The 21177-nt window shown below is 32.7% G+C and overlaps 4 protein-coding genes across 4 annotated transcripts in view; 2 read left to right on the top strand and 2 right to left on the bottom strand.

Annotated features, from left to right (window-relative positions):
* Positions 1-319: 319 nt before the first annotated feature.
* LOC113367957 (cuticle protein 21-like) overlaps positions 320-21177 on the bottom strand; it is a 134865-nt gene continuing 114007 nt past the window's right edge. The window contains exon 3 of the mRNA XM_026609527.1: positions 320-991. Within this exon, the coding sequence (XP_026465312.1) occupies positions 332-991 (660 nt within the window). The 3' untranslated portion in view covers positions 320-331. The remainder of the gene's footprint in view (positions 992-21177) is intronic.
* Positions 1939-2682, top strand: LOC113365791 (cuticle protein 21-like). The gene is made up of 2 exons (XM_026607333.1): positions 1939-1950; positions 2023-2682. The coding sequence occupies exons 1-2, from the start codon at positions 1939-1941 to the stop codon at positions 2680-2682; spliced, it is 672 nt and encodes a 223-aa protein (XP_026463118.1).
* LOC113365790 lies at positions 7384-19137 on the bottom strand. The gene is made up of 5 exons (XM_026607332.1): positions 19126-19137; positions 18406-19016; positions 11693-11898; positions 8165-8259; positions 7384-8093 (listed from the first exon to the last, which is right to left on the bottom strand). Exons 1-5 carry the CDS (start codon positions 19135-19137, stop codon positions 7401-7403), a joined length of 1617 nt encoding a protein of 538 aa, XP_026463117.1. The 3' UTR covers positions 7384-7400.
* On the top strand, positions 15329-16298 carry LOC113367959 (cuticle protein 21-like). Its single transcript, XM_026609529.1, has 3 exons — positions 15329-15337; positions 15684-15776; positions 15852-16298. Exons 1-3 carry the CDS (start codon positions 15329-15331, stop codon positions 16296-16298), a joined length of 549 nt encoding a protein of 182 aa, XP_026465314.1.

Raw genomic sequence — 21177 nt, 5'->3', positions numbered from 1 at the left:
ATGTCATTTTGTCCCTGCAATACACAAAATGGTTTTTGTAATTGGTTGAATTTTTCCTTAATAAATATATTATTACAGTTCCTGCTTAATTAAAATAAGATCTTACCGGTAGTCAATGATAAAGGTGAGTAAAAAAATGTTGAGACTAGTTATAATATTATTGAATTGATAAATTTAATTGAAAAACCAATAACCATGTTGTTCGTATTTCCTCCTTATTTAAATTCCCTATAGAAAATAGATTAAATTGTAAGAAAACAACATATTCAATAAATAAATTTTATTCAGAGAGCATTTAGAATTTAACAGTTGTGTTCAGTTAAGAAATAGATCAGTGGTGGTAGTAGTGTGCTGGAGCAGCAGCGTAATGAACAGGTGCGGCGTAGGCGACTGGGGCGACAGCTTTAGCTACGACTGGAGCGGCATAGGTGACAGGAGCTACGGCCTTTGCAACAACTGGGGCGGCATAAGCAACGGGAGCAGCAACTTTAGCTACAACTGGAGCAACAACCTTAGCTACGAGAGGTTCACGACGTACTACGGCGTTGAATCCGTTGACGGCATCGGCGGTGTAATCCACGGTGCGTTTGTGTCCATCGGCATCGACAACTGAGTAGGAGCCTTGCACGGCATCTCCGTGGCGGGTTTCGTGTTGGCTCTTGGAGTCTCCGGTCAAAGGATCTTGCACAGAGTATCCGTAACTGTACTCAGCTGGGGCTTCGACGACAGTCTTGACGACAGGGGCGGCGTATGCAACGGGAGCTACGGCTTTTGCAACGACGGGTGCGGCATAGTGAGCTGGTGCGGCGTAGGCAACTGGAGCAGGTGCGGCGTAGGCAACTGGAGCAGGAGCGGCATAAGCTACTGGTGCTTTAACAACTGCTGGCGCAGCTGCGTAAGCCACTGGGGAAGAGTAACTGCTTGAGTAACTATGTACTTCAGGCAAAACTCCTGCGCGAGTGACTGCCAACACGGCGGCGAATGCAAAAAGCTGTAAATAAATTTAGAAATGTATAGACAATACATTTTTACTTAATTTGAATAAATAAAGTAAGTTTCATTAAGAAAATAATTTATACCCTGAATGCCATTGGAATAGTTGTTAGAAGAAATTCTAATGCAAGAATTAGATAAAATTCTATGCGACTGCGCTCTTATATACCAAACCTCTCATTCTGATGTTAATGAGATTGTGTAATATCGATCGGATCAATCAATGAACGACATATTCATTGTCATGTATTTGCACGGCTTACAGTTATGATCTTTGAAATATTTATTAACTTATTTATACATATATATATATATATATATATATATATATATATATGTATATGCCGTTGTATATATATATACATCGACGTTGTATCTCAAAGGATTTGGGGCATATTTCAATAGTTTTAATTAATATTGATTATAATACATATTTCTCTTATATTGAAAATAGATTTTATAATTCAGTCAGGTTATTAAATGAAATATTGGAGAAAATAAAGTTTTTGCCAATATTTGAAAATAATATTATAATTTTGGAACGTAATTTTTCAAAAATTACACACACACGTATATATATACATATAAATATATACATATATATATATATATATATATATATATATATATATAAAGAGGTTGTTTATTTTGCGTTGAGCCTATTTTGATATTTTTCATGAAAATACATTAATAATTAATATTTATAATTTTATTATAATTAATGAAATAAAATCATAATTTTTGATAATGTCTCATATATTTATTCAATTTTATCTTAGTTGTTTCAAGTTTGTGTTTCTATTATTAGTTTAGTTCATCTTTACTAGCATTTAAGAGATTGTATGTTCTATTATGAAATCATTGATAGGAGACATGATTTGCTATATATAAGCTCAGCACCGTATGATCAATTATCATTCCAAACGATTGTATCGATTTGATAATATGGCATTCAAGGTAGTCACATAAATATGAGTAGTAATTTTAAAATACATAAAATAATATGTCTAACTTTTAATATTGTTACAGCTTTTTGCATTCGCCGCCGTGTTGGCAGTCACTCGCGCAGGAGTTTTGCCTGAAGTACATAGTTACTCAAGCAGTTACTCTTCCCCAGTGGCTTACGCAGCTGCGCCAGCAGTTGTTAAAGCACCAGTAGCTTATGCCGCTCCTGCTCCAGTTGCCTACGCCGCACCTGCTCCAGTTGCCTACGCCGCACCAGCTCACTATGCCGCACCCGTCGTTGCAAAAGCCGTAGCTCCCGTTGCATACGCCGCCCCTGTCGTCAAGACTGTCGTCGAAGCCCCAGCTGAGTACAGTTACGGATACTCTGTGCAAGATCCTTTGACCGGAGACTCCAAGAGCCAACACGAAACCCGCCACGGAGATGCCGTGCAAGGCTCCTACTCAGTTGTCGATGCCGATGGACACAAACGCACCGTGGATTACACCGCCGATGCCGTCAACGGATTCAACGCCGTAGTACGTCGTGAACCTCTCGTAGCTAAGGTTGTTGCTCCAGTTGTAGCTAAAGTTGCTGCTCCCGTTGCTTATGCCGCCCCAGTTGTTGCAAAGGCCGTAGCTCCTGTCACCTACGGCGCTCCAGTCGTAGCTAAAGCTGTCGCCCCAGTCGCCTACGCCGCACCTGTTCATTACGCTGCTGCTCCAGCACACTACTACCACCACTGATATATTCCTTAACTCATGACAACTGTTAAATTTTAAATGTCCTCTAAATAAAATTTATTTATTGAACAGTTGATTTTATTTCATAAGATATTCATAGAACGTTAAATATTGTTCCCATAATAAGAATTTTACAAAGTTCCGTACTCGTATTACGATAAATTCTTTATATTAAAAACAACGGAAAATGTTTAATCTACATAATGCAAAATAGGTCGACATGTTTTTGTGGACGTAAAAAGTTAAGTCGTAATCAAATTTAATTATTTTCTCTTATTTTTTAAATATTGGCGCGAAAAGTTGATATTTATTTTGTGTTTCCTAAGTTAAAATGTCTATTTTCTAGTTTTTCCGGGTAAATTGGAACGGATTTCACAAAATAATAGCTACATTATTCAACCAATTCAAAATATATGGTTCATGCGTGCACTTTTTACACTTTAAATAACCTTGATCTGTTTTTTATCAAAAACATTTATCAGCAAAGTTGCAATAACAATTTATAAACAATAATAATTTATTTAATTTATCCCCTGTAAGCATTTTTTAACTAAATTTAATTCCTTATATGCTATTTTTTATTTTTTACACTTTACCCCACCCAGGTGTGAGCTTTTATAGAGGTTATATAGAAATAACTGTTGAATCTAACTTAAAATTAACAGCACAACTTGTAGAACATATGAATAAAGTATACTTCAAAATTATACTAAATTTGCGTGAACTGATCAACTCTCAACCCGAAAAAATATCAAGGACAAAAATGCTTTTGTCGTGGATTTTTAAACATTGCCAATTGTTTTCTGATAGCAACATCATAAGAATAAAAGTGGTGTCGAGTTTTCTTTTTCCCTCTACTTTCAAACATTTTTGTTGAAAAATTCTTAACTTTACTGGTTTTTGAGATATGGACCTTTTTACCAATGGGCCCTTAACCCCGCTCTTCCCTATGTATATGTATATATATACATAGTATATATAGATAGTATTGACCTTAACTGCCTTGAAAAAAATTAAAAAAAAAATATTTCACATTGTTTGGAAATTACGAGCTTTCCAGTTTCCAGAGCTTTGGTAAAATTATGAGCAATTTTCGGTTATTATGCTCAAATTTTAATATATTTGTTCATTTAATACTTTCGGTCGTTTGTCCACTCTCAGCCACCAAAGCCTTTTTACTAGGCTTGCAACAAATAGTGTATTCGGCAAAATGCTGAATACCAAATATTCGGCATGGTCCCGGGACTGAATACCGAATATTAGGTAATTATTTGGCAGGTTTTTGTCGCCTACTCCCATTTGTATTAAAGTAATTATTATAAGTAACTAGCAAACCCGACAAACTCCGTTTCGCCACCAGATAGTTTCGTGAGAAAGATGAAGAAATTTTTTGTTTGTTTTATATTTGAAAAGAAAAAATTTGATTTTATTACACAATAGTAATTTATTTATTTCGATTACAAAAATTAAGTGTTTGTTAGTTGAACTTCTCTAAGTGAATGAAAGTGAATCCGCCAATTATCCGTTTCATTGAATTGCTCTTTGGTAAACCTCATTTTTTGTTTTTTGGTCTGACGTTAACACAAACAAAGCGGATGGTTTCCCAATTTGTGAACAGGCAACGTAAAACTGCCCATGTAGAAAACAATGATTTTCTAAATAATCTATTTGAAATTTATCCCGCAAACACTAAGCGATTGGCCTTGCGACATGTTGATTGTCATTGCGAACGCAAGGCGAACTGGAAATTACAATCGTTTGAAGTCAAACGGAATCATTGGTATGTCACCAAATCGCCAGCAATTTTTGATTGAATGGTAAAATTCAGGGCGTGTACATCATTTTTATTTGTGGCAAGAATTGCTCGTTTACTTAACCAAGCATAATTCTGATAATTCTCACTAAAGTCATTACACGAATTTTTAATTATGGTGCGTGAAGTTCCAGCAATTGGCATTAAGGCACGATGCCATGCACCACTAATTTTCTTGGCTATAAACCTTGCGGAGCCCGAGACCTTTCCAACGAATGCAAAATTGTCGAAATCGGTTCATGCGTTCTAGAGTTATATCGTCAGGAAGGAAAACCCGACTTATTTTTATATATATAGAAGATTATTATATTACTAGCACTCTACATGTTTATTCAAGTTTTATGCCCAGACTTGCAACCACTATTTTGTTACTCCGTGTTATTTAGAAAATTTGGCACCATTTACACCAGTGTATCCCAACGTGGGGCGCACGCCCCACCGGGCGGCAATTTGTAATTTCAGGGGGGCAATTTGAAAATTTTGGTGATTTTAATGTAATGTAGTATAGTATCGGTAAAACATTTAATAAAAAAACGCTTCTTAGATTTAGAATAATATGGTGTCCCGGTTTGGCCGCGACGGTTTTAGTTTTCAACCATGCTTTTATTTCCATGTTTTTTCTGCCGGGTTGACTTGACTTTTCCTCATTACTTTATAATAAAATTACAACTACCCATTATAATCTGAAAATGATATATAAGCAATAAACTTTATGTAAATCTAACAACAACATTATGAAAGAGAATATTGCGGGATGCATCAATTCTTTGGGTTCCAGTTGCCCTTCATTAATTATTTTAAACTTCTATATTCCAATTTACGAAAATTACTAAAAAGTAGGTAAATCAAGTTTCTGACTGCTTGGCATAAATGCTTTAAGGTCAATGACAAGACTCGACTTGAAATATGCACAAGAAAAGTGATATTAAATACTAAAGTTAATTGCGAAGCTTTATGAGAACAGAGTTTTATATAAGGCTTTAAAAGCAGAAAAATTGTAAATATGATGTGAGTTTTTTAGTCACTGTCTGTAACTATAGCTAAAGATGGAATTAATTTAAAATAAACTAATTCTTATTGTATCCTTAAATAGTACAAGGTTGACACTACGCGCGGCTTATACTCTAATTGTTGGATTGCTTCAAATGATTCTTTAGGTTTGTTGAGGTTGAGGTAGTAATGTATAGTGAGAAATTTAGCTTTAATTTTTTGATCGGTTATGCAGAGTGTTTTTTGAAGGATGGGATATCAAAACAAACATTTCAGTCAAATTTTGAATTTTTATTTCTGCAAATGGTAAAACGATCATCCCAAAGAATAGGTGCTGTTTATGGTGTCGAAGCATTATAAAACAGCTATGTTAAAATTGGTTTTGAAAATATCATTCTGTTTTTTTTCCACTCAATGCTCCTCTGATTGTCCAGTTAAAGTTTTGGACCAACTAATTAAAGCAATAATCGATGGGGCTAATAGAAACAATTTGGCTATGTTTAAAAATTATTTGTGTTGGTGAAAATTATTTTTCACATCCACCAAATGTTCCTGGCCACAAACCATCTGATTTAAAACCCTTGAATTTAAAAAAAAATCATGATGGTGTCAAATTGTGTCTAATTTAGTTTTTGCTAATAAAAACTAGAAGTTTTATAAACTTGGGATAATGATGCTTCTTGGAAAATAACAAAAGGCCATCGATCAAAATGGTATACATAACAAAGTTGTTTAATTCCACGCAAAAATTGTCAACGATAACTATTAATTTCTAGAAAAATATGCGCACTTACTTAGTAGCCAATCTGATAACTAAAAAAGATTTAACAAAAAATATATATAAAATTAATATATAATTCGATTCTAAGTTAAGAAAATGTCAAGTAGATTCGTTAAGAAATGGCTTTATGAAGAAACTGAAACCAAATGCCCAAATGTAATCATATGTACAAAAATTTGCTATAATTTATTGAAAAAAAAAGCTTAGATTAGAATCTAATATAAAATCTTTGTTTTAGCTTAAGTATTGCATTAAATAAATGTCGAAAAAAACAGTAATAAAATTAGTTTGAAATTGGCTTATTCCGAAATTTTACTTATGACGTTTAATAACAATTTAATAGCGATTTCATCTTAAAAGTTATCATTCACATTTTTTCTGGGAAAAAAAATTGTATGGGGGGGCATAACGTTTTTATAACCCTCAAGGTGGGGCGGGGCCCAAAAAAGGTTGGGAATCACTGATTTACACTATTCCGCCGAAATCCGAATACTTGAATACCGCATGTAATAAAGAAATAAATGGTAATATCATTAAAAAGCGATTCTTCACCTATATAATGCATTTACAATTATTTCCTTCATAAATATTCAATACTTCTTTTCATAAAATGTAAACCTAAAATTGATATGATTTTCCCTAGTACATTTTAATCGCAATCGGTTCAAATGCTTACAAAGTTCGAACGAAAAATATTTCAACTGATTATATAAAGAATCATTTAATTACCTCTTATATAATAAAATAGAATATGAAGGAATAATTTTGTTATTTTTTGACATAAGTTCTTCTACTAAAAGTAGAAGTAAAATAAGCTGAATGTAATTTGAAGTGAATCAAAGAACATTTTAAATTCATTCAGAACCAACCCATTAAATACTCTTATTCACATTATAATTATTAGTATTATTCTGAGTGAACTTTTAAGTTGCAAAAAAGAAGCATCATTTATTTCCACAAGATTTTATTTTAGTCAAAATAATAATAATAAATTTTTACAAGTTCATAATTACTTAACAATTTAAAATGTTGACAGATGGTCTGAAACCATTAGGGGAACTTCACTGGCTGTACAATAAATAATTTTTATTCAGCATTAATTTAGAATTTAATGGTTGTTATTGGCTGAGAAGTATATTATAGGTGGTAGATGTGTGATGGAGCAGCACCGTTTTGAACAGACGCGGCGGCGTTAGCGACTGGGGTTACAGCTTTAGGTACGGCTGGAGCAGCATAGTTGACAGGAGCTGCGGCCTCTGTCGAAACGGGAGGAACAACTGGAACTGCAATTTTGGCTACAGCGACATTGGTTTGAATTTGATCAACCATTTTAGATTCAACTGGTGTAGGGTCTTTGGGTTCGAGGGGTTCACGATGTAATCCGGCGTTAATTGCATCGGCAGTGTAATCCACAGTGCGTTTGCGCCCATCGGCATCGACAACAGGGTAGGAGCCTTGCATGGTGTCTCCGCTGCGGGTAGCGTGTTGGCTCATAAATTCTCCTGTCAAAGGATCTTGTACAGAGTATCCGTACCCAGATGGGGCTTCAACTACGGTCTTGACGGGGACGGAGTATGAAACGGGTACAGCAGGTTTTGCAACGACGGTTGCGGTAGATGCAACAGGAGCCACGGCTTTTACATCGACGGGAGCAGCATAATGAGCAGGTACGGTGTAGGCAACTGGAGCAGGTGCGGCGTAGGCTGCTGAAGCAGGGGCGGCTTTAGCAATTGCTGGCGCAGCTCCATAGCCCGCAGGGGGTGTGTAACTCTGTACTTCAGGCAAAACTCCCGCTTGAGCGACAGCAAATACAGCGGCGCATACAAAGAGCTATAACATTATTGAATGTTAGAAACATTATGAATATCGTTAATTTACCACAATGTTTCTTTAATAACTACCTTGAATGCCATGTTTTCAAATTGATATAGTCGTTTGGAATGATAATTGATCTTGTTGCCAAGCAAAAGTATATCTAGCAAATCGTGTTTTCTAACTATGATTTATTGACAATTGATAACTAATCACTACATTATACATAAACAAAATATAAACTTTAATATTTACTAATATAATTATTTTGATTTCTACTATTTTGATAATGGCAAGAAAGTTACAGCTGATATTCTAAACCATATTCTGATATTCTGAAACAAAATAATAAACATTATATAAATACAAGTATATATGTATATAGACCCGTAGACGGTCTCAAAAGTAACATAAATGAATAAAAATGTGAAAATTAGAAAATGAAGTTAACTAAATAAAAGAACTTTTATTTTGTCATTTATATTTTTTAAACTATGTATCTACAAATGAATGTAGAATGCAAATGAGAATAGGATAAATAATAGAAATTATATTCATTTCAAACATCAAAATCAAATCAAAACCCTTGGACAAAATTTAACATAATCGTTTTTATTTACTCTAGCCAAGATGATATTATGTCCACATTAGGCAAACGGATAAATAGAACGTGCATTTAGAAAACTGTGTAATATACCGACTGAAGCTATAATTATGAACAATATTAAATATTTTGACGGGATTATCGGAACGACGTTGACAGGCACATTTGAATATGCCTTACATATTGTCAAATTATTTTAGCGTAAATAGTAGACAATTTATTTTTTGTATATTTTATGTTTATTGTAATCTAAATGATTAATATTAGATTAAACTATTTAATATGAACAAAAACTTACATGGTGTATGAAAATTTACATAATTTATTCCTAGGATTTTGTTTGAACTACTGAAAAAATAACATTTATGATATAATTTGAATAAAACAAAAGCAATACTTTGTAAATCCGCTGTAGCAAAGGCTACTGATCTACAAACTTACAATCTTTTTTTGTTTCATTTTCATTACAGCCTGTCGTACTAGGCAATTCGATAATTTGTTTTTGAAACTAGTTGGTATTAGTATTTTGCCTTTAGGCAAGTTACATGAATAAATAAAAACAATAAAAAATAAATTAATTTATGAGTGATTATAAGTATTCCGAGTGGATTAATTAAACAGAATTAGAAAGGAACGAACACGTTTACTCGGAGTATTTTCTAAAAGCAAATTTTCACAGATCAACAATTTTTGTAATTGAACCAGTTTCCGTAGGACTTTAATGGTTTAGTATGTTCATTAGGACCAAGTACTCTATCGTTATACCAAGTAGATCGTCTAATCGTCGAATTTTTTAAATTAAACTACTTTACTTTTACTACTACGATATATAACGCCAAAAAAAGTTAATTACAAGAAAGCGGCTCTGTAGATTTTCACCTAAAACTAATCAGTAATTAGTTCCCAACTAATATCTTTCAAACAGTTTTTGAATTTTTAAAATCGATTCGGTAAGCTTAAATGTGATCGAAAAGTTTAACACTTTTTTCAAATTACAAAGAAATGGCTCGACAAATCGTCGCACAAAACTCAGGAACGCTATTCCTCATCGAGATGCATCGAATGGCTTTTAAATTTTTGAAATCGGTTTAGGCGTTTTTTCAAAACATCAATTTACGGTAAAAAATCTCTTCACATATACGTACACATACACACACATACACACACACACATACACACACTCATACGTTTTCCAAATTTGGTCACATTCGATTCAGAATGACTTGAAACGTCGAGAAAACATAAAATTAGCGTGTTCGATTTTCGATGATAACAAACTTCTCCTTCGGGAAGTTAATTATATGGCTTTGTTCAATAGATGGCAACTACATACCTTACACACAGTAGTTGTGACTAATTAAGTATTTGTTGACATTTCTATAATTTATATGCAGAAATATAACTACGAGAGGTAATTTTCACTAGAGAATTGAGATTATATAGTTTATGCTAAGCCCATGAAACAATTTATTACAATCACACTAATAGGTAATAAAATATTATCAAAAATTGTAATAATAAAAAAATAAACATTAATTCAGTTCAACGGTATTCAGTAGAAATGATGGTTTATAAAAGTAATGACTATACATTAATTTATATTGAAAACATGATAATATATAAGAAAGTTTTAGTTTATGTATTGATTTATAAACTACGTTTTGCAATCTATTTTTCTTGTAATCATTTGTGAAGAAGCAGTGAATTTATAATCGCATTATATATTTTTTTAAATAAGTGACATTTAGTTGCATATCATCTGCAGCTCTTCAAATCTTAAGCTAGGAGCTTATTGTAATAGTGGTAAGTATTAACATACTTTTATCAATAGGATCTTGAACAATAATAAAATATTTTGTTGTATTGATTGGACATGTAAACCGTCCCGCAGGCGGACGCAATTTACAGTACTGTGCAAGTCCGTCATCTTTGGCATGTAATGAAGAATTATACTAACATAAAATTTCGGTTTGCGTTGTTATTATCGGTAAATTTTGAATTGTATATATCTTAATTTGCTTCGAATTTATCAATCTTTGATAATAAGTAACAATTTTTGTGATTGCTAAATTGTTTTAATAATTATCTAGATCAATGTAAAAAAATTATATCTGGGGTAGATGTAAGAAAATCCTAGCGCTAGTTGTAACATGCTAAATATGTCCCAAGTTATATCGTTCATTGCATTTGTTCCTGCATTACGTGCATATTTACTATATCTTTATTTCGTAGAAATAACGATGTTCACACGTTATTGTAACACGCTCCTAACCCCCATACAAATTTTACGAATCTATGTTTAATGCATTAACTCTTTATGTATGCGTTTGAACATATTCTGTATGATTTTTTTATATCTTGAATATGATCCAGTTATTGCAATAATATGTTACTTATTTTATTGATATGTTACCACGCCCAAAAATGTTGCATGGTGATTGTCTCCATGACATTGCGTAAAATTTCACGGACACACTTTCAGAGTATATAACCAGAGTGTGGATAACTTTGAATATAATTCACTTCTGTATTTCACGTACAACACTTCTTATAATGGCATTCAAAGTAAGCATTACCGGAAATTACATAATAATTTTTATTCTCTAAGATTTTGCTAATTTTTAAATATTTTTTCACAGTTATTCTTATTCGCTGCCGTAGCAGCTGTAGCCAGCGCCGGAGTTCTCCCCGCACCAGTTTCTCATGGATACTCTGCAGGATACGCCGCACCAGTGGCTTATGCCGCACCAGCGCATTACGCAGCTCCTGCTCCAGTCGCCTACGCCGCACCTGCCCACTACGCCAAAGCCGTAGCCCCCGTAGCATATGCCGCCCCCGTCGTAGCAAAGACCTTAGTGAAAACCGTAGAATACGAAGCACCAGCCCAATACAGCTACGGATACTCCGTGCAGGATCCTTTGACCGGAGACTCCAAGAGCCAGCACGAGACCCGCAACGGTGACGCCGTACAAGGATCATACTCCTTGGTCGATGCCGATGGTCACCAACGTACCGTCGACTACACCGCCGATGATGTGCACGGTTTCCAAGCTGTTGTCCGCCGTGAACCTCTGCACGTGAAGGTCGCTGCTCCAGTCGTAGCCAAAGTAGCTGCTCCAGTTGCCTACGCTGCACCAGCCCACTACGCTGCACCAGCACACTACGCCGCACCAGTCGTTGCCAAAACCGTAGCTTACGCCGCACCAGCTCACTACGCCGCTGCTCCAGTGCATTACGACTCATATCACCATTAAATATAAGACAACGAATTGCTTTATTTATTATTTACAATTTACCAAATGAATAAATAAATTATTTTTTAAATATGTTATTTATTATTTAGCTTTTAATTGATATTTTATTCTCAAAATTATATTAAACTAGCTGACCCGGCAAACGTTGTTTTGCTAAGTAAGGTATATTCTAAACAATTTCTAGAGAATCAAAAATATTAATATTTTAAGTGTACAAGAATGTGTTGTTTGAATGCTATATACAATGAGGTATTATAAAAAAATAAACCACATTAGTTTGTCTATATTGTGTCAATACAATCAAACTGGAAGCTTTATACACTTTCTATAGAAAACATGGTATAATCCAATCCAAGTCATTTTTGGTCTTTCGACTTATTGATTACGTTTCAAGTTATTCAGATTCTTTTTGGATTCTGGATTTTGTGTATAATTGTAAATAATACTATTGAGCTTATACAAAATTTTCAAATTTCTGCGAGGAGAGAGGAGAGAGAGAAAATGAATTAAGTATTCTTTCTTTGAACTGCTTTTTGAAAAGTTTCAAGTAACATTCGATGAATTGAAGTAAATTTAATAAAAAGTATATATGTAAAGGAATTTGACTTTGAGCAAATATAAACTATATTATGAAAAGCAAACCAATTATATCACAACAAATAACACATTTCAAACGAACAATTATTTGACTACATTCAGTAAAACTGCCAGCTACTTCATAATTGTAGAAATGTGTTTTTTTTTGCTGTCTTTCAAAAAATTGTTATCTAGACCTTTTTACCCCATAGACAGGGTAACTTGGAACGGCCAGGTGGGAAACAGGTTTAATGTCTTATTTTAATTTTAAAGGTATTTTACAAAATAATTACACTTATAAATAATGTTAAAAAACTATCAACGGAAGAAAATACTTTTATTATGGATTCTCAAAGATTACAGTTTATCTCCAGGTAGCAAAGTCATAAGAATCAAGGTTATAGCTGGTTATACATCTTTTTCCCCCTACTTTCAAATATTCTTGTTAAATAATGCTTAACTTTACTGGTTTTTGACATATCGGTGGCGGACCTTTTTAACCCTGGACCTTCACATATTACAATCTATTCTTCGATAAATTCTGGGAAATTATAACTGGGAAAATATTATACGACAAAATGCTCCTTTGATCGATACCAAATTTAGGTTCTGAATTTAAATAACATAAATAAAAAATAATAACTCAGTAAACGTTTTATAAATACCAATGAGTATATAATTATACAAATGAGATCATTTCGAGCACCGTGTTTGAGAAAAATATGCCAAAAAGTGCATTTTCATATTAACATTTCAAAAAAGTTGATATTTTGAGTCTCTAGTAACACTTGCAGCCCGTTTACTAACGTTTTTGTATATAAATAAAACTACAAACAAAACTCTTACCACATTTTAATCATAATTAAATAATATTCACGGAGATCATCCTATTAAATATAATTGAACATCATCTGTCAAAATCGTTTGACATTTCACGTATTTGCCACCGTCTATTGTTTTATTTAAATTGCGCTTCTACAAAAAATTTCAAATTAAAAATGTAAAGTTTCTACGCGATTTTGAAATATCTCACCTTTCCGACCATCTCTGGATTGGCACTAATTTTTCAAGACTAAGACTTGCCAAATCGGTTTATCCGTTTTCGAGTTTTACTCGGACATTAGAGCTCCATTTTTATATATAACATTATTATTGATTTATTTTAATTACTCGAATTTTGAATTGCGGTACGAAAAGTTCCAGCAATTTGCCTTAAGGCATGATGCCCTAATTGCCTTAAGACAGAAATCCACTTACAGGTAGTTTATTTTGTAACGATAAAAATATAAAAATATGAAATTATAGAGACAACATACGCCCGGTTAACAAGTTAATTTATAATAATTTTGTTTCATTGTTTCAAGTAGAATCGAGTAACTAAAATAAATGCTTGTTTTGAAACTACTATATTTCCCTTATAAGCTTTCAGAATAATTTAAATTTTTATACCCTATAAATGTGTCATGGGTACACGGAAGCAAATATGTATTATTTGTCATTAACCTGTAACAGTTTAAAAGACGGGAATAAAATACTGCAACCAATTTCACGTGTATGTAAAAAATACCTCTCTTTGAAATTAAGCTGTGTTTCAACAGCATTATTCCTTGTAAACATTTTAAAAATAAATTATCACTAAAGAATCATATAAATATACATATAAATAATGTAATTTTAAATTATAGAAATAATTCTAACTCTAAATTCTAGACCAATTTATGTTATAGTGTACTTATAGATCACACTGTATTATAATCACACTGTATAATAAAAAAAATTAGATGTCTGTTTCTCAAAACCAAATTAGTAGAGGTACAATTTATATGTGTTTACATCTTGCCAACTGTATGTGTCATTTAATTTCCTTCGCTTAAATTTGTATATTATCAGCTAATTTATTATTAGAAAAATGTGTATTTTTTGCTGTAACCTGGTCCTTTTGAAAAATTTGTAACCAGGTCCTTTAGTTTCCATAGCCGGGGTAAATTTGAACGGCCAGAATCAATCAGGACCAATGTCAAATTTTAATTTTAAAAGATTTTACAAAATTATAGCTAAATTATTCAACCAATGCAAAATATAATTTCATCGGCACATTTTTTACAGACATGACACTGTAATAACCTTAATCTGGTATTTCATCAAGCAAATCATCAGCAGGTCTGGAATACCTATTTATTTAATTTATCTCTTGTAAAATACCCTTTTTTACCTAAAACTACATTTTATCAGCAATTTTTCATTCCTAAACTTTTAAGCTATACTCCTTTGATTGAAAAATGTTATTTATATAATGTTCTTGCTTATATTTACTCAGAATTATCTTGTATTATCTGGTCGCTAATAATATAACATAATTAAAAAAAGTTGCATTATTTTAGGAAAGCATGTGAGTAGATATTAAGTAATAAACAGAGCAGAAAGAATGAAATAAATTAAAATAAGGAAAAAACTCATGCATATTTAGTGGATTTATTTTTCAAAAATTACTGAAAGGTTTTGAAAAATAAAAAAAACCTCTCAGATAAATAATAATAAAGAAATTTGCTGAAAATATTTTATGTTAATCCGTTTCTTTTTATCATTATAGTTTTGGGACAAATATAAAATAAAGTGTACCAAAGACTTGAGTATTACTCTATTTTATATATGATGACTTTTATTTTATATATCATTTACATCACTTGAATATCAAAAATTTCAATAAATGTTTTCGACAATAATGAATTAACATTGTGTAAAAGTTATTTTATTTATAGAATTATTTTAGAAATACCGAACAATATTTATTATCTTCATAAACCTAATGTTAAAGTTGCATGTTTGAAGTTTGAAAATTAGTGCAATTTGATAAAATTAGAAGAAGGTAAGTGTTATTCGTACATACATTTTAATAAATAATGCTCATGCATTAATCCACAAAAGTAAATTCATATTTTCACTTACACTGAACCGCAATCAATTATTGCTTAACATATCAACATTCACAATGAATGCATCGGCAGTATATAACCACAAAGCCGAACAGTTTCGGTATATTTTGTTTCTGTGCTTCATACAAGATACATCGGAAATGGCATTTGAAGTGGGTTGTGCTTAAAACTTATAGTTAAACTTAAATATTTAACTGCTCAAAGTGAAATGGATAATAATTTAATAAATCCTTTTTTGTAGTTATTCATATTCGCTGCCGTAGCAGCTGTAGCCAGCGCCGGAGTTCTCCCCGCACCAGTTTCTCATGGATACTCTGCAGGATACGCCGCACCAGTGGCTTATGCCGCACCAGCGCATTACGCAGCTCCTGCTCCAGTCGCCTACGCCGCACCTGCCCACTACGCCAAGGCCGTAGCCCCTGTAGCATACGCCGCCCCCGTCGTAGCAAAGACCTTAGTGAAAACCGTAGAATACGAAGCACCAGCCCAATACAGCTACGGATACTCCGTGCAGGATCCTTTGACCGGAGACTCCAAGAGCCAGCACGAGACCCGCAACGGTGATGCCGTACAAGGATCATACTCCTTGGTCGATGCCGATGGCCATCAACGTACCGTCGACTACACCGCCGATGACGTGCACGGTTTCCAAGCTGTTGTCCGCCGTGAACCCCTGCACGTGAAGGTCGCTGCTCCAGTCGTAGCCAAAGTAGCTGCTCCAGTTGCCTACGCTGCACCAGCACACTACGCTGCACCAGCACACTACGCCGCACCAGTCGTTGCCAAAACCGTAGCTTACGCCGCTCCAGCTCACTACGCCGCTGCTCCAGTGCATTACGACTCATACCACCATTAATGTTATGTAGTTTTTAACTGATTTGTACGCTTAATAAAATATTTATTAATGAAAAATATTCATGTTTTTTGAATACGTCATGAAGAAAACTTCGAATATATTTGAGTAATTCAAAGGAATAAAGATAGACATTGTTGCATATGGAACATTAGTCGATGTGCATGGTGCGTGCGTTCAAATGTGCTCATTATTTAAATATATCAGGATTTATAAAATACTAAGGTCACAAAACATTTTGTCGATATATCTTTAACGGTTGTTTTACGTTTGTGTTTTATATGATTTCTTAAAATTTCATATCATGTTTAGTGCAGCATAATACTTATATAGTCTTATATGACAAAGCATAGCTAAAGTGTATAAAACAAAGATTCTTAAACAAATCATTGATATTTTTTATAATGTGGTCCGTTAAAGTCGTATAAGTACTAGAAATAAATACATGACTGTTGTTGATTAGATTCACTAATTTTGTTCGATATTGCAATGCATTCTGAAATGCTTAGCATAAAAATAAAAAAAGATCTCAATTCTGACTAATCTCAATAATAACTAGATTTTGGTGCACGTCAAACCATCTATATATTTACAATTTTTTTATAAGATTTTAATGCCAAAGTCCTGAATCGATGATAAAATTCATGAAAAAGCTAGGAGTCGTACTGATTTAAAGTAGTTTGACCAATGATATTAGTTACATCTTTAGGACCGTTAATAAAGTTTATTAACGGTCCTAAAAATAATAATGAAGGTTATTAAGCTTGTTAAAGTTGTTGAAGATCAAAAAATTTTTAAATGCAATAGTTGAAAAGACGGTTAATTATCTTTCTCATTTTTTCGTCATATTCTAACCCAAGTTGAAAATTTCAAAGCCCATTCAAGGGTATCGTGTCGAATAATATTTTGGTGAAGATTGTTAAAGAAATTTCTTCTGAATTAACCATAGAAATTTCAGATCTAATATTAACATTAACCAACTTTGACAGTAGTCCAACCCTTAAATTTTTATCTTATGAATAGTTTCAATGTCAAAAAAGTTATAATCTGTTCGAAAAATACCGGTTATTTTATTATTCTAATAATGAACAATATTTATTTTATATAGTTAGAGTTACAGTTATAGAAATTATTTTTGATCAGATGAAGTGCATGTATTTTGTATTTTTATTACGATTCATAATATCTAGAAGAGTGTCAATAGGAGATTCGAATATGGATTTTACAATATAGTTTTTTTCAATATCATTCAAGAAATATATAACATTATCTTCTACTAATCTTTGACAATACTTTTAAAACACGTTTGATATTTAACTTTAAACAACAATCTGATACATTATGTGAAAGTAAAGATGTACTCTTACGATAGATGGACTCTTACGATATTAATTAGGAGAAGTTTACTATGCAGTTTCGGATACTTTCGGATAATAAAAAACTCAATTAAAAAAATTGAACATGAAGTACGAGTATTTTGTTTATTAATGAAAGGCTAGAATTTTTTTGCTTTTTGGCACAATTTGCTCAATAGAATAAATCACATAAAATCATCATCACATAAAATAAGTTAGTAAAATGTTTCAAAACCCTATTATTAATATTACACGTGCATTAGAAACATTTAATAATTTGCAACTAGTTTTGCAAATTTTTGGATGTTCTAAAATGTTTGGATAAAAATAAGAATTTAAAAATAGTTCGGTAGTGCGACAACAAAGGAAGATACGACACTTTGAATTTAAAATTTAAAATTTTAAATTAAATAACAATAAATTTAAATAAATTTAAAATCTTTCAAATAAATCTAAAATAGATGTCACGCTTTAGATTATATAAAATTAGCGTAAATTTTCTAATAATTTTAATAATAAACTGTTAAAACAGTTAAAAGGATACGGTGGAAAGCGCTAGAAAAAAAGGCATGCGGGCGCCGAGAACCCAAGAATCGACTTTATATATATACCCACATATATAAAATTATGTAGCTAAAGTTGAAGCAGATATCTGATACAGATTAAAAACAATACATTTATATTTGGTGTATATTTATTAAATAACTAAGTAAGCGTTGTATTTACAATAGTGAAAAAAAGTCTAGTGGTGGTATGAGTCGTAATGCACTGGTGCAGCGGCGTAATGAGCTGGAGCGGCGTAGTGAGCTGGAGCAGCGTAAGCTACGGTTTTGGCAACGGCTGGTGCGACGTAGTGTGCTGGTGCAGCGTAGTGGGCTGGTGCAGCGTAGGCAACTGGAGCAGCTACTTTGGCTACGACTGGAGCAGCGACCTTCACGTGCAGAGGTTCACGGCGGACAACGGCTTGGAAACCGTGCACGTCATCAGCGGTGTAGTCGACGGTACGTTGGTGGCCATCGGCATCGACCAAGGAGTATGATCCTTGTACGGCATCACCGTTGCGGGTCTCGTGCTGGCTCTTGGAGTCTCCGGTCAAAGGATCCTGCACGGAGTATCCGTAGCTGTATTGGGCTGGTGCTTCGTATTCTACGGTTTTCACTAAGGTCTTTGCTACAACGGGGGCGGCGTATGCTACGGCTTTGGCGTAGTGGGCGGGTGCGGCGTAGGCGACTGGAGCAGGGGCTGCGTAATGCGCTGGGGCGGCGTAAGCCACTGGTGCGGCGTATCCTGCAGAGTATCCATGAGAAACTGGTGCAGGGAGAACTCCGGCGCTGGCTACAGCTGCTACGGCAGCAAATACAAATAACTGTAAAAAATATTACACTAATAGAGTACAATCCTCGTTTTGCACTTGACTTTATTCACATTGCTAAATATAAACATATTTTTATTTAACATTTTTTAAATATTCTTACTTGGAATGCCATTTTGGAACTGTCCTGTACAAAACACTGTAAGTGAATATGATCAAACTGGGCCACAACGCGATTATATACTCTCAATGTAGAGCCCGTGATATTGAAATATGCGACAGAAACAATCACTAATAATACAATTGGGCGTGGCGTATTTCTGATATTTGATTTTTTTTATCTTAGAGACATAATAAATAAAAAAATAATTTTTGGACAGGTTTTTGATTAATAGATGACTGAAACTTTTGACAACAAGTTCAATATATGTGCCGAAATAATAGATTTTTATCTAGAACTTTAGCCTCTATATGTACAAATAATTAAATTCTGGTAGGCGCACGCTTTACCTTTATATAAATATACATAATTGTGAAAAAACTACCACTACAAAGTTAAAAATTATCATTCCAAGAAAAATAGATTTCTAGACAAAAACACATTATTAAAAATATTGTTTCAAACTGAAACAATTATAAATATCAATGTAAAATATTGATTTTTGCAGTTTTGTTAAGAAGTTTTTTTTTTATATATTTTGGTGTTTTGACCGCCAAAACTATTTCTAAAACATTTTTTTATTTAGTGTGTTTTTTCATAAATGTTTGCATCAATTTGAAATATTCAAATGTTGAATTGAAATATGAATGTTTTACATATTTTCATAATAAAGTATATTTTACACTTTTAGATGTTTGTTGATACAATATAAGATAAAAGGCCAGACCTTTTTTATCTTTTAAAACCATACATTTATTTTAAAATGATAAATTTAATTGAAAAAATCTCAATAGTTAATCTTTAATAGTTAATTTTATGGTTTTTCTAATTTTGTTTAGCAAATTGAATAAATAAAATATAATCAAACGAAACCTTCTTTGATTGAAAAAAAGATAATTTTTATAATACCGCTGACAAACAATTAAATCAAAATTATTTTTAAACTCAGGAATTTTGAACTATTGAAAATTATAATATCTTTACAAGAAATTTATCGTTTAAACCGATTCAGGACATTACATCAGTTATAACTAATAGAATAAATTTGAAAAACATTATATAATGATTCAAAACTTTTATGGTATGAAAAAAGAATGCATGTTCAGTTGGGAACCTCAAGTTAGATAAAAAGTAAACACTTATAAGTACTGCATTTTCACTTGAAATACTTAAATAATTTGTTTGAATTAGGAAAAATCTTAACATTGGTGCGGAATACAAATTAACTAAGAAACTTGGTGGAAATACAAATTATGTGTATTTATTTCAATAGAAATGTCTATTCATAATCCGATAATTTCATTTTCTGTTTCTGTATGATTTGCATTATAAGCCCTGCGGGAAGTAAAGACTGCGTAAAGTTAATACGTTACTCCAAAGAACAAAATATTTAGAAAATTCATTAACATTTGATTTGTTAACATTTGTTAACATCTTAGTTGTTGTGAAAAAATCCATAATAGATTTTTAAAATTTTGCGAATAGAATATTCATGTCACTATAAACGATTATATTTTAGTTGTGAAATACTGGTGGTAAGCACAATGATATATATGTTCTATTATCTTATTGATTTATATTATAATTGTCTTAAGCCAACAAAAAGTCTAGTCATAAAAATTTGCTAGCACCAAACTACCAGTCCCAGATTCGCTGGTTCGATTTTCGCTACCGCCAAAGCTCGACATCAGGCAGTTTTGATGATACCACTTGAGGTTATGGATCTCAAATATAGCTTCATTTGTATAATATTGATTTTTGTGAATATGTCAACAAATACTTCGAGTTGAGTTAATTAATATTGAAGATCTTTAGCACTACCATATCCTTGCACATATGAACAGTATTGGTGAATTCACTTATTAGAGTGATTCTCCAATTATCGATAAAATATTTATTACAATGATTTATACGTGGCTTTGTAAGTGTGTGTCTGTACATGTGTGAGTAAATGTTATAAGCCAAATAACTCATTGAACTCTGGGTGGCCATCCATTGAAAAATCTATATAATAAATGTCAAAACATTTACTGAATATCTTAGTACGACAGATTG

This window comes from Ctenocephalides felis, unplaced genomic scaffold (genome assembly GCF_003426905.1).
Source record: "Ctenocephalides felis isolate EL2017-DRISC unplaced genomic scaffold, ASM342690v1 CF-g0.4_SCAFFOLD_01170, whole genome shotgun sequence".
Lineage (NCBI taxonomy): Eukaryota > Metazoa > Arthropoda > Insecta > Siphonaptera > Pulicidae > Ctenocephalides > Ctenocephalides felis.
The sequence above is the reverse complement of the archived record's forward strand: the minus strand, read 5'-3'. Positions and strand labels throughout refer to the sequence as shown.

Excerpts from the sequence above, each read along its gene's own strand:
- LOC113365790 (XM_026607332.1), bottom strand. Across the intron at positions 11,899-18,405 it reads GCACCAGTGCATTACGACTC|CGGCGTAGTGAGCTGGTGCG; the intron begins ATACCACCACTA and ends GCACTGGAGCAG. Across the intron at positions 8,094-8,164 it reads TTGAAAACATGGCATTCAAG|CTCTTTGTATGCGCCGCTGT; the intron begins GTAGTTATTAAA and ends ATAATGTTATAG.
- LOC113367959 (XM_026609529.1), top strand. Across the intron at positions 15,777-15,851 it reads CTGCAGGATACGCCGCACCA|GCCGTAGCCCCTGTAGCATA; the intron begins GTGGCTTATGCC and ends CACTACGCCAAG.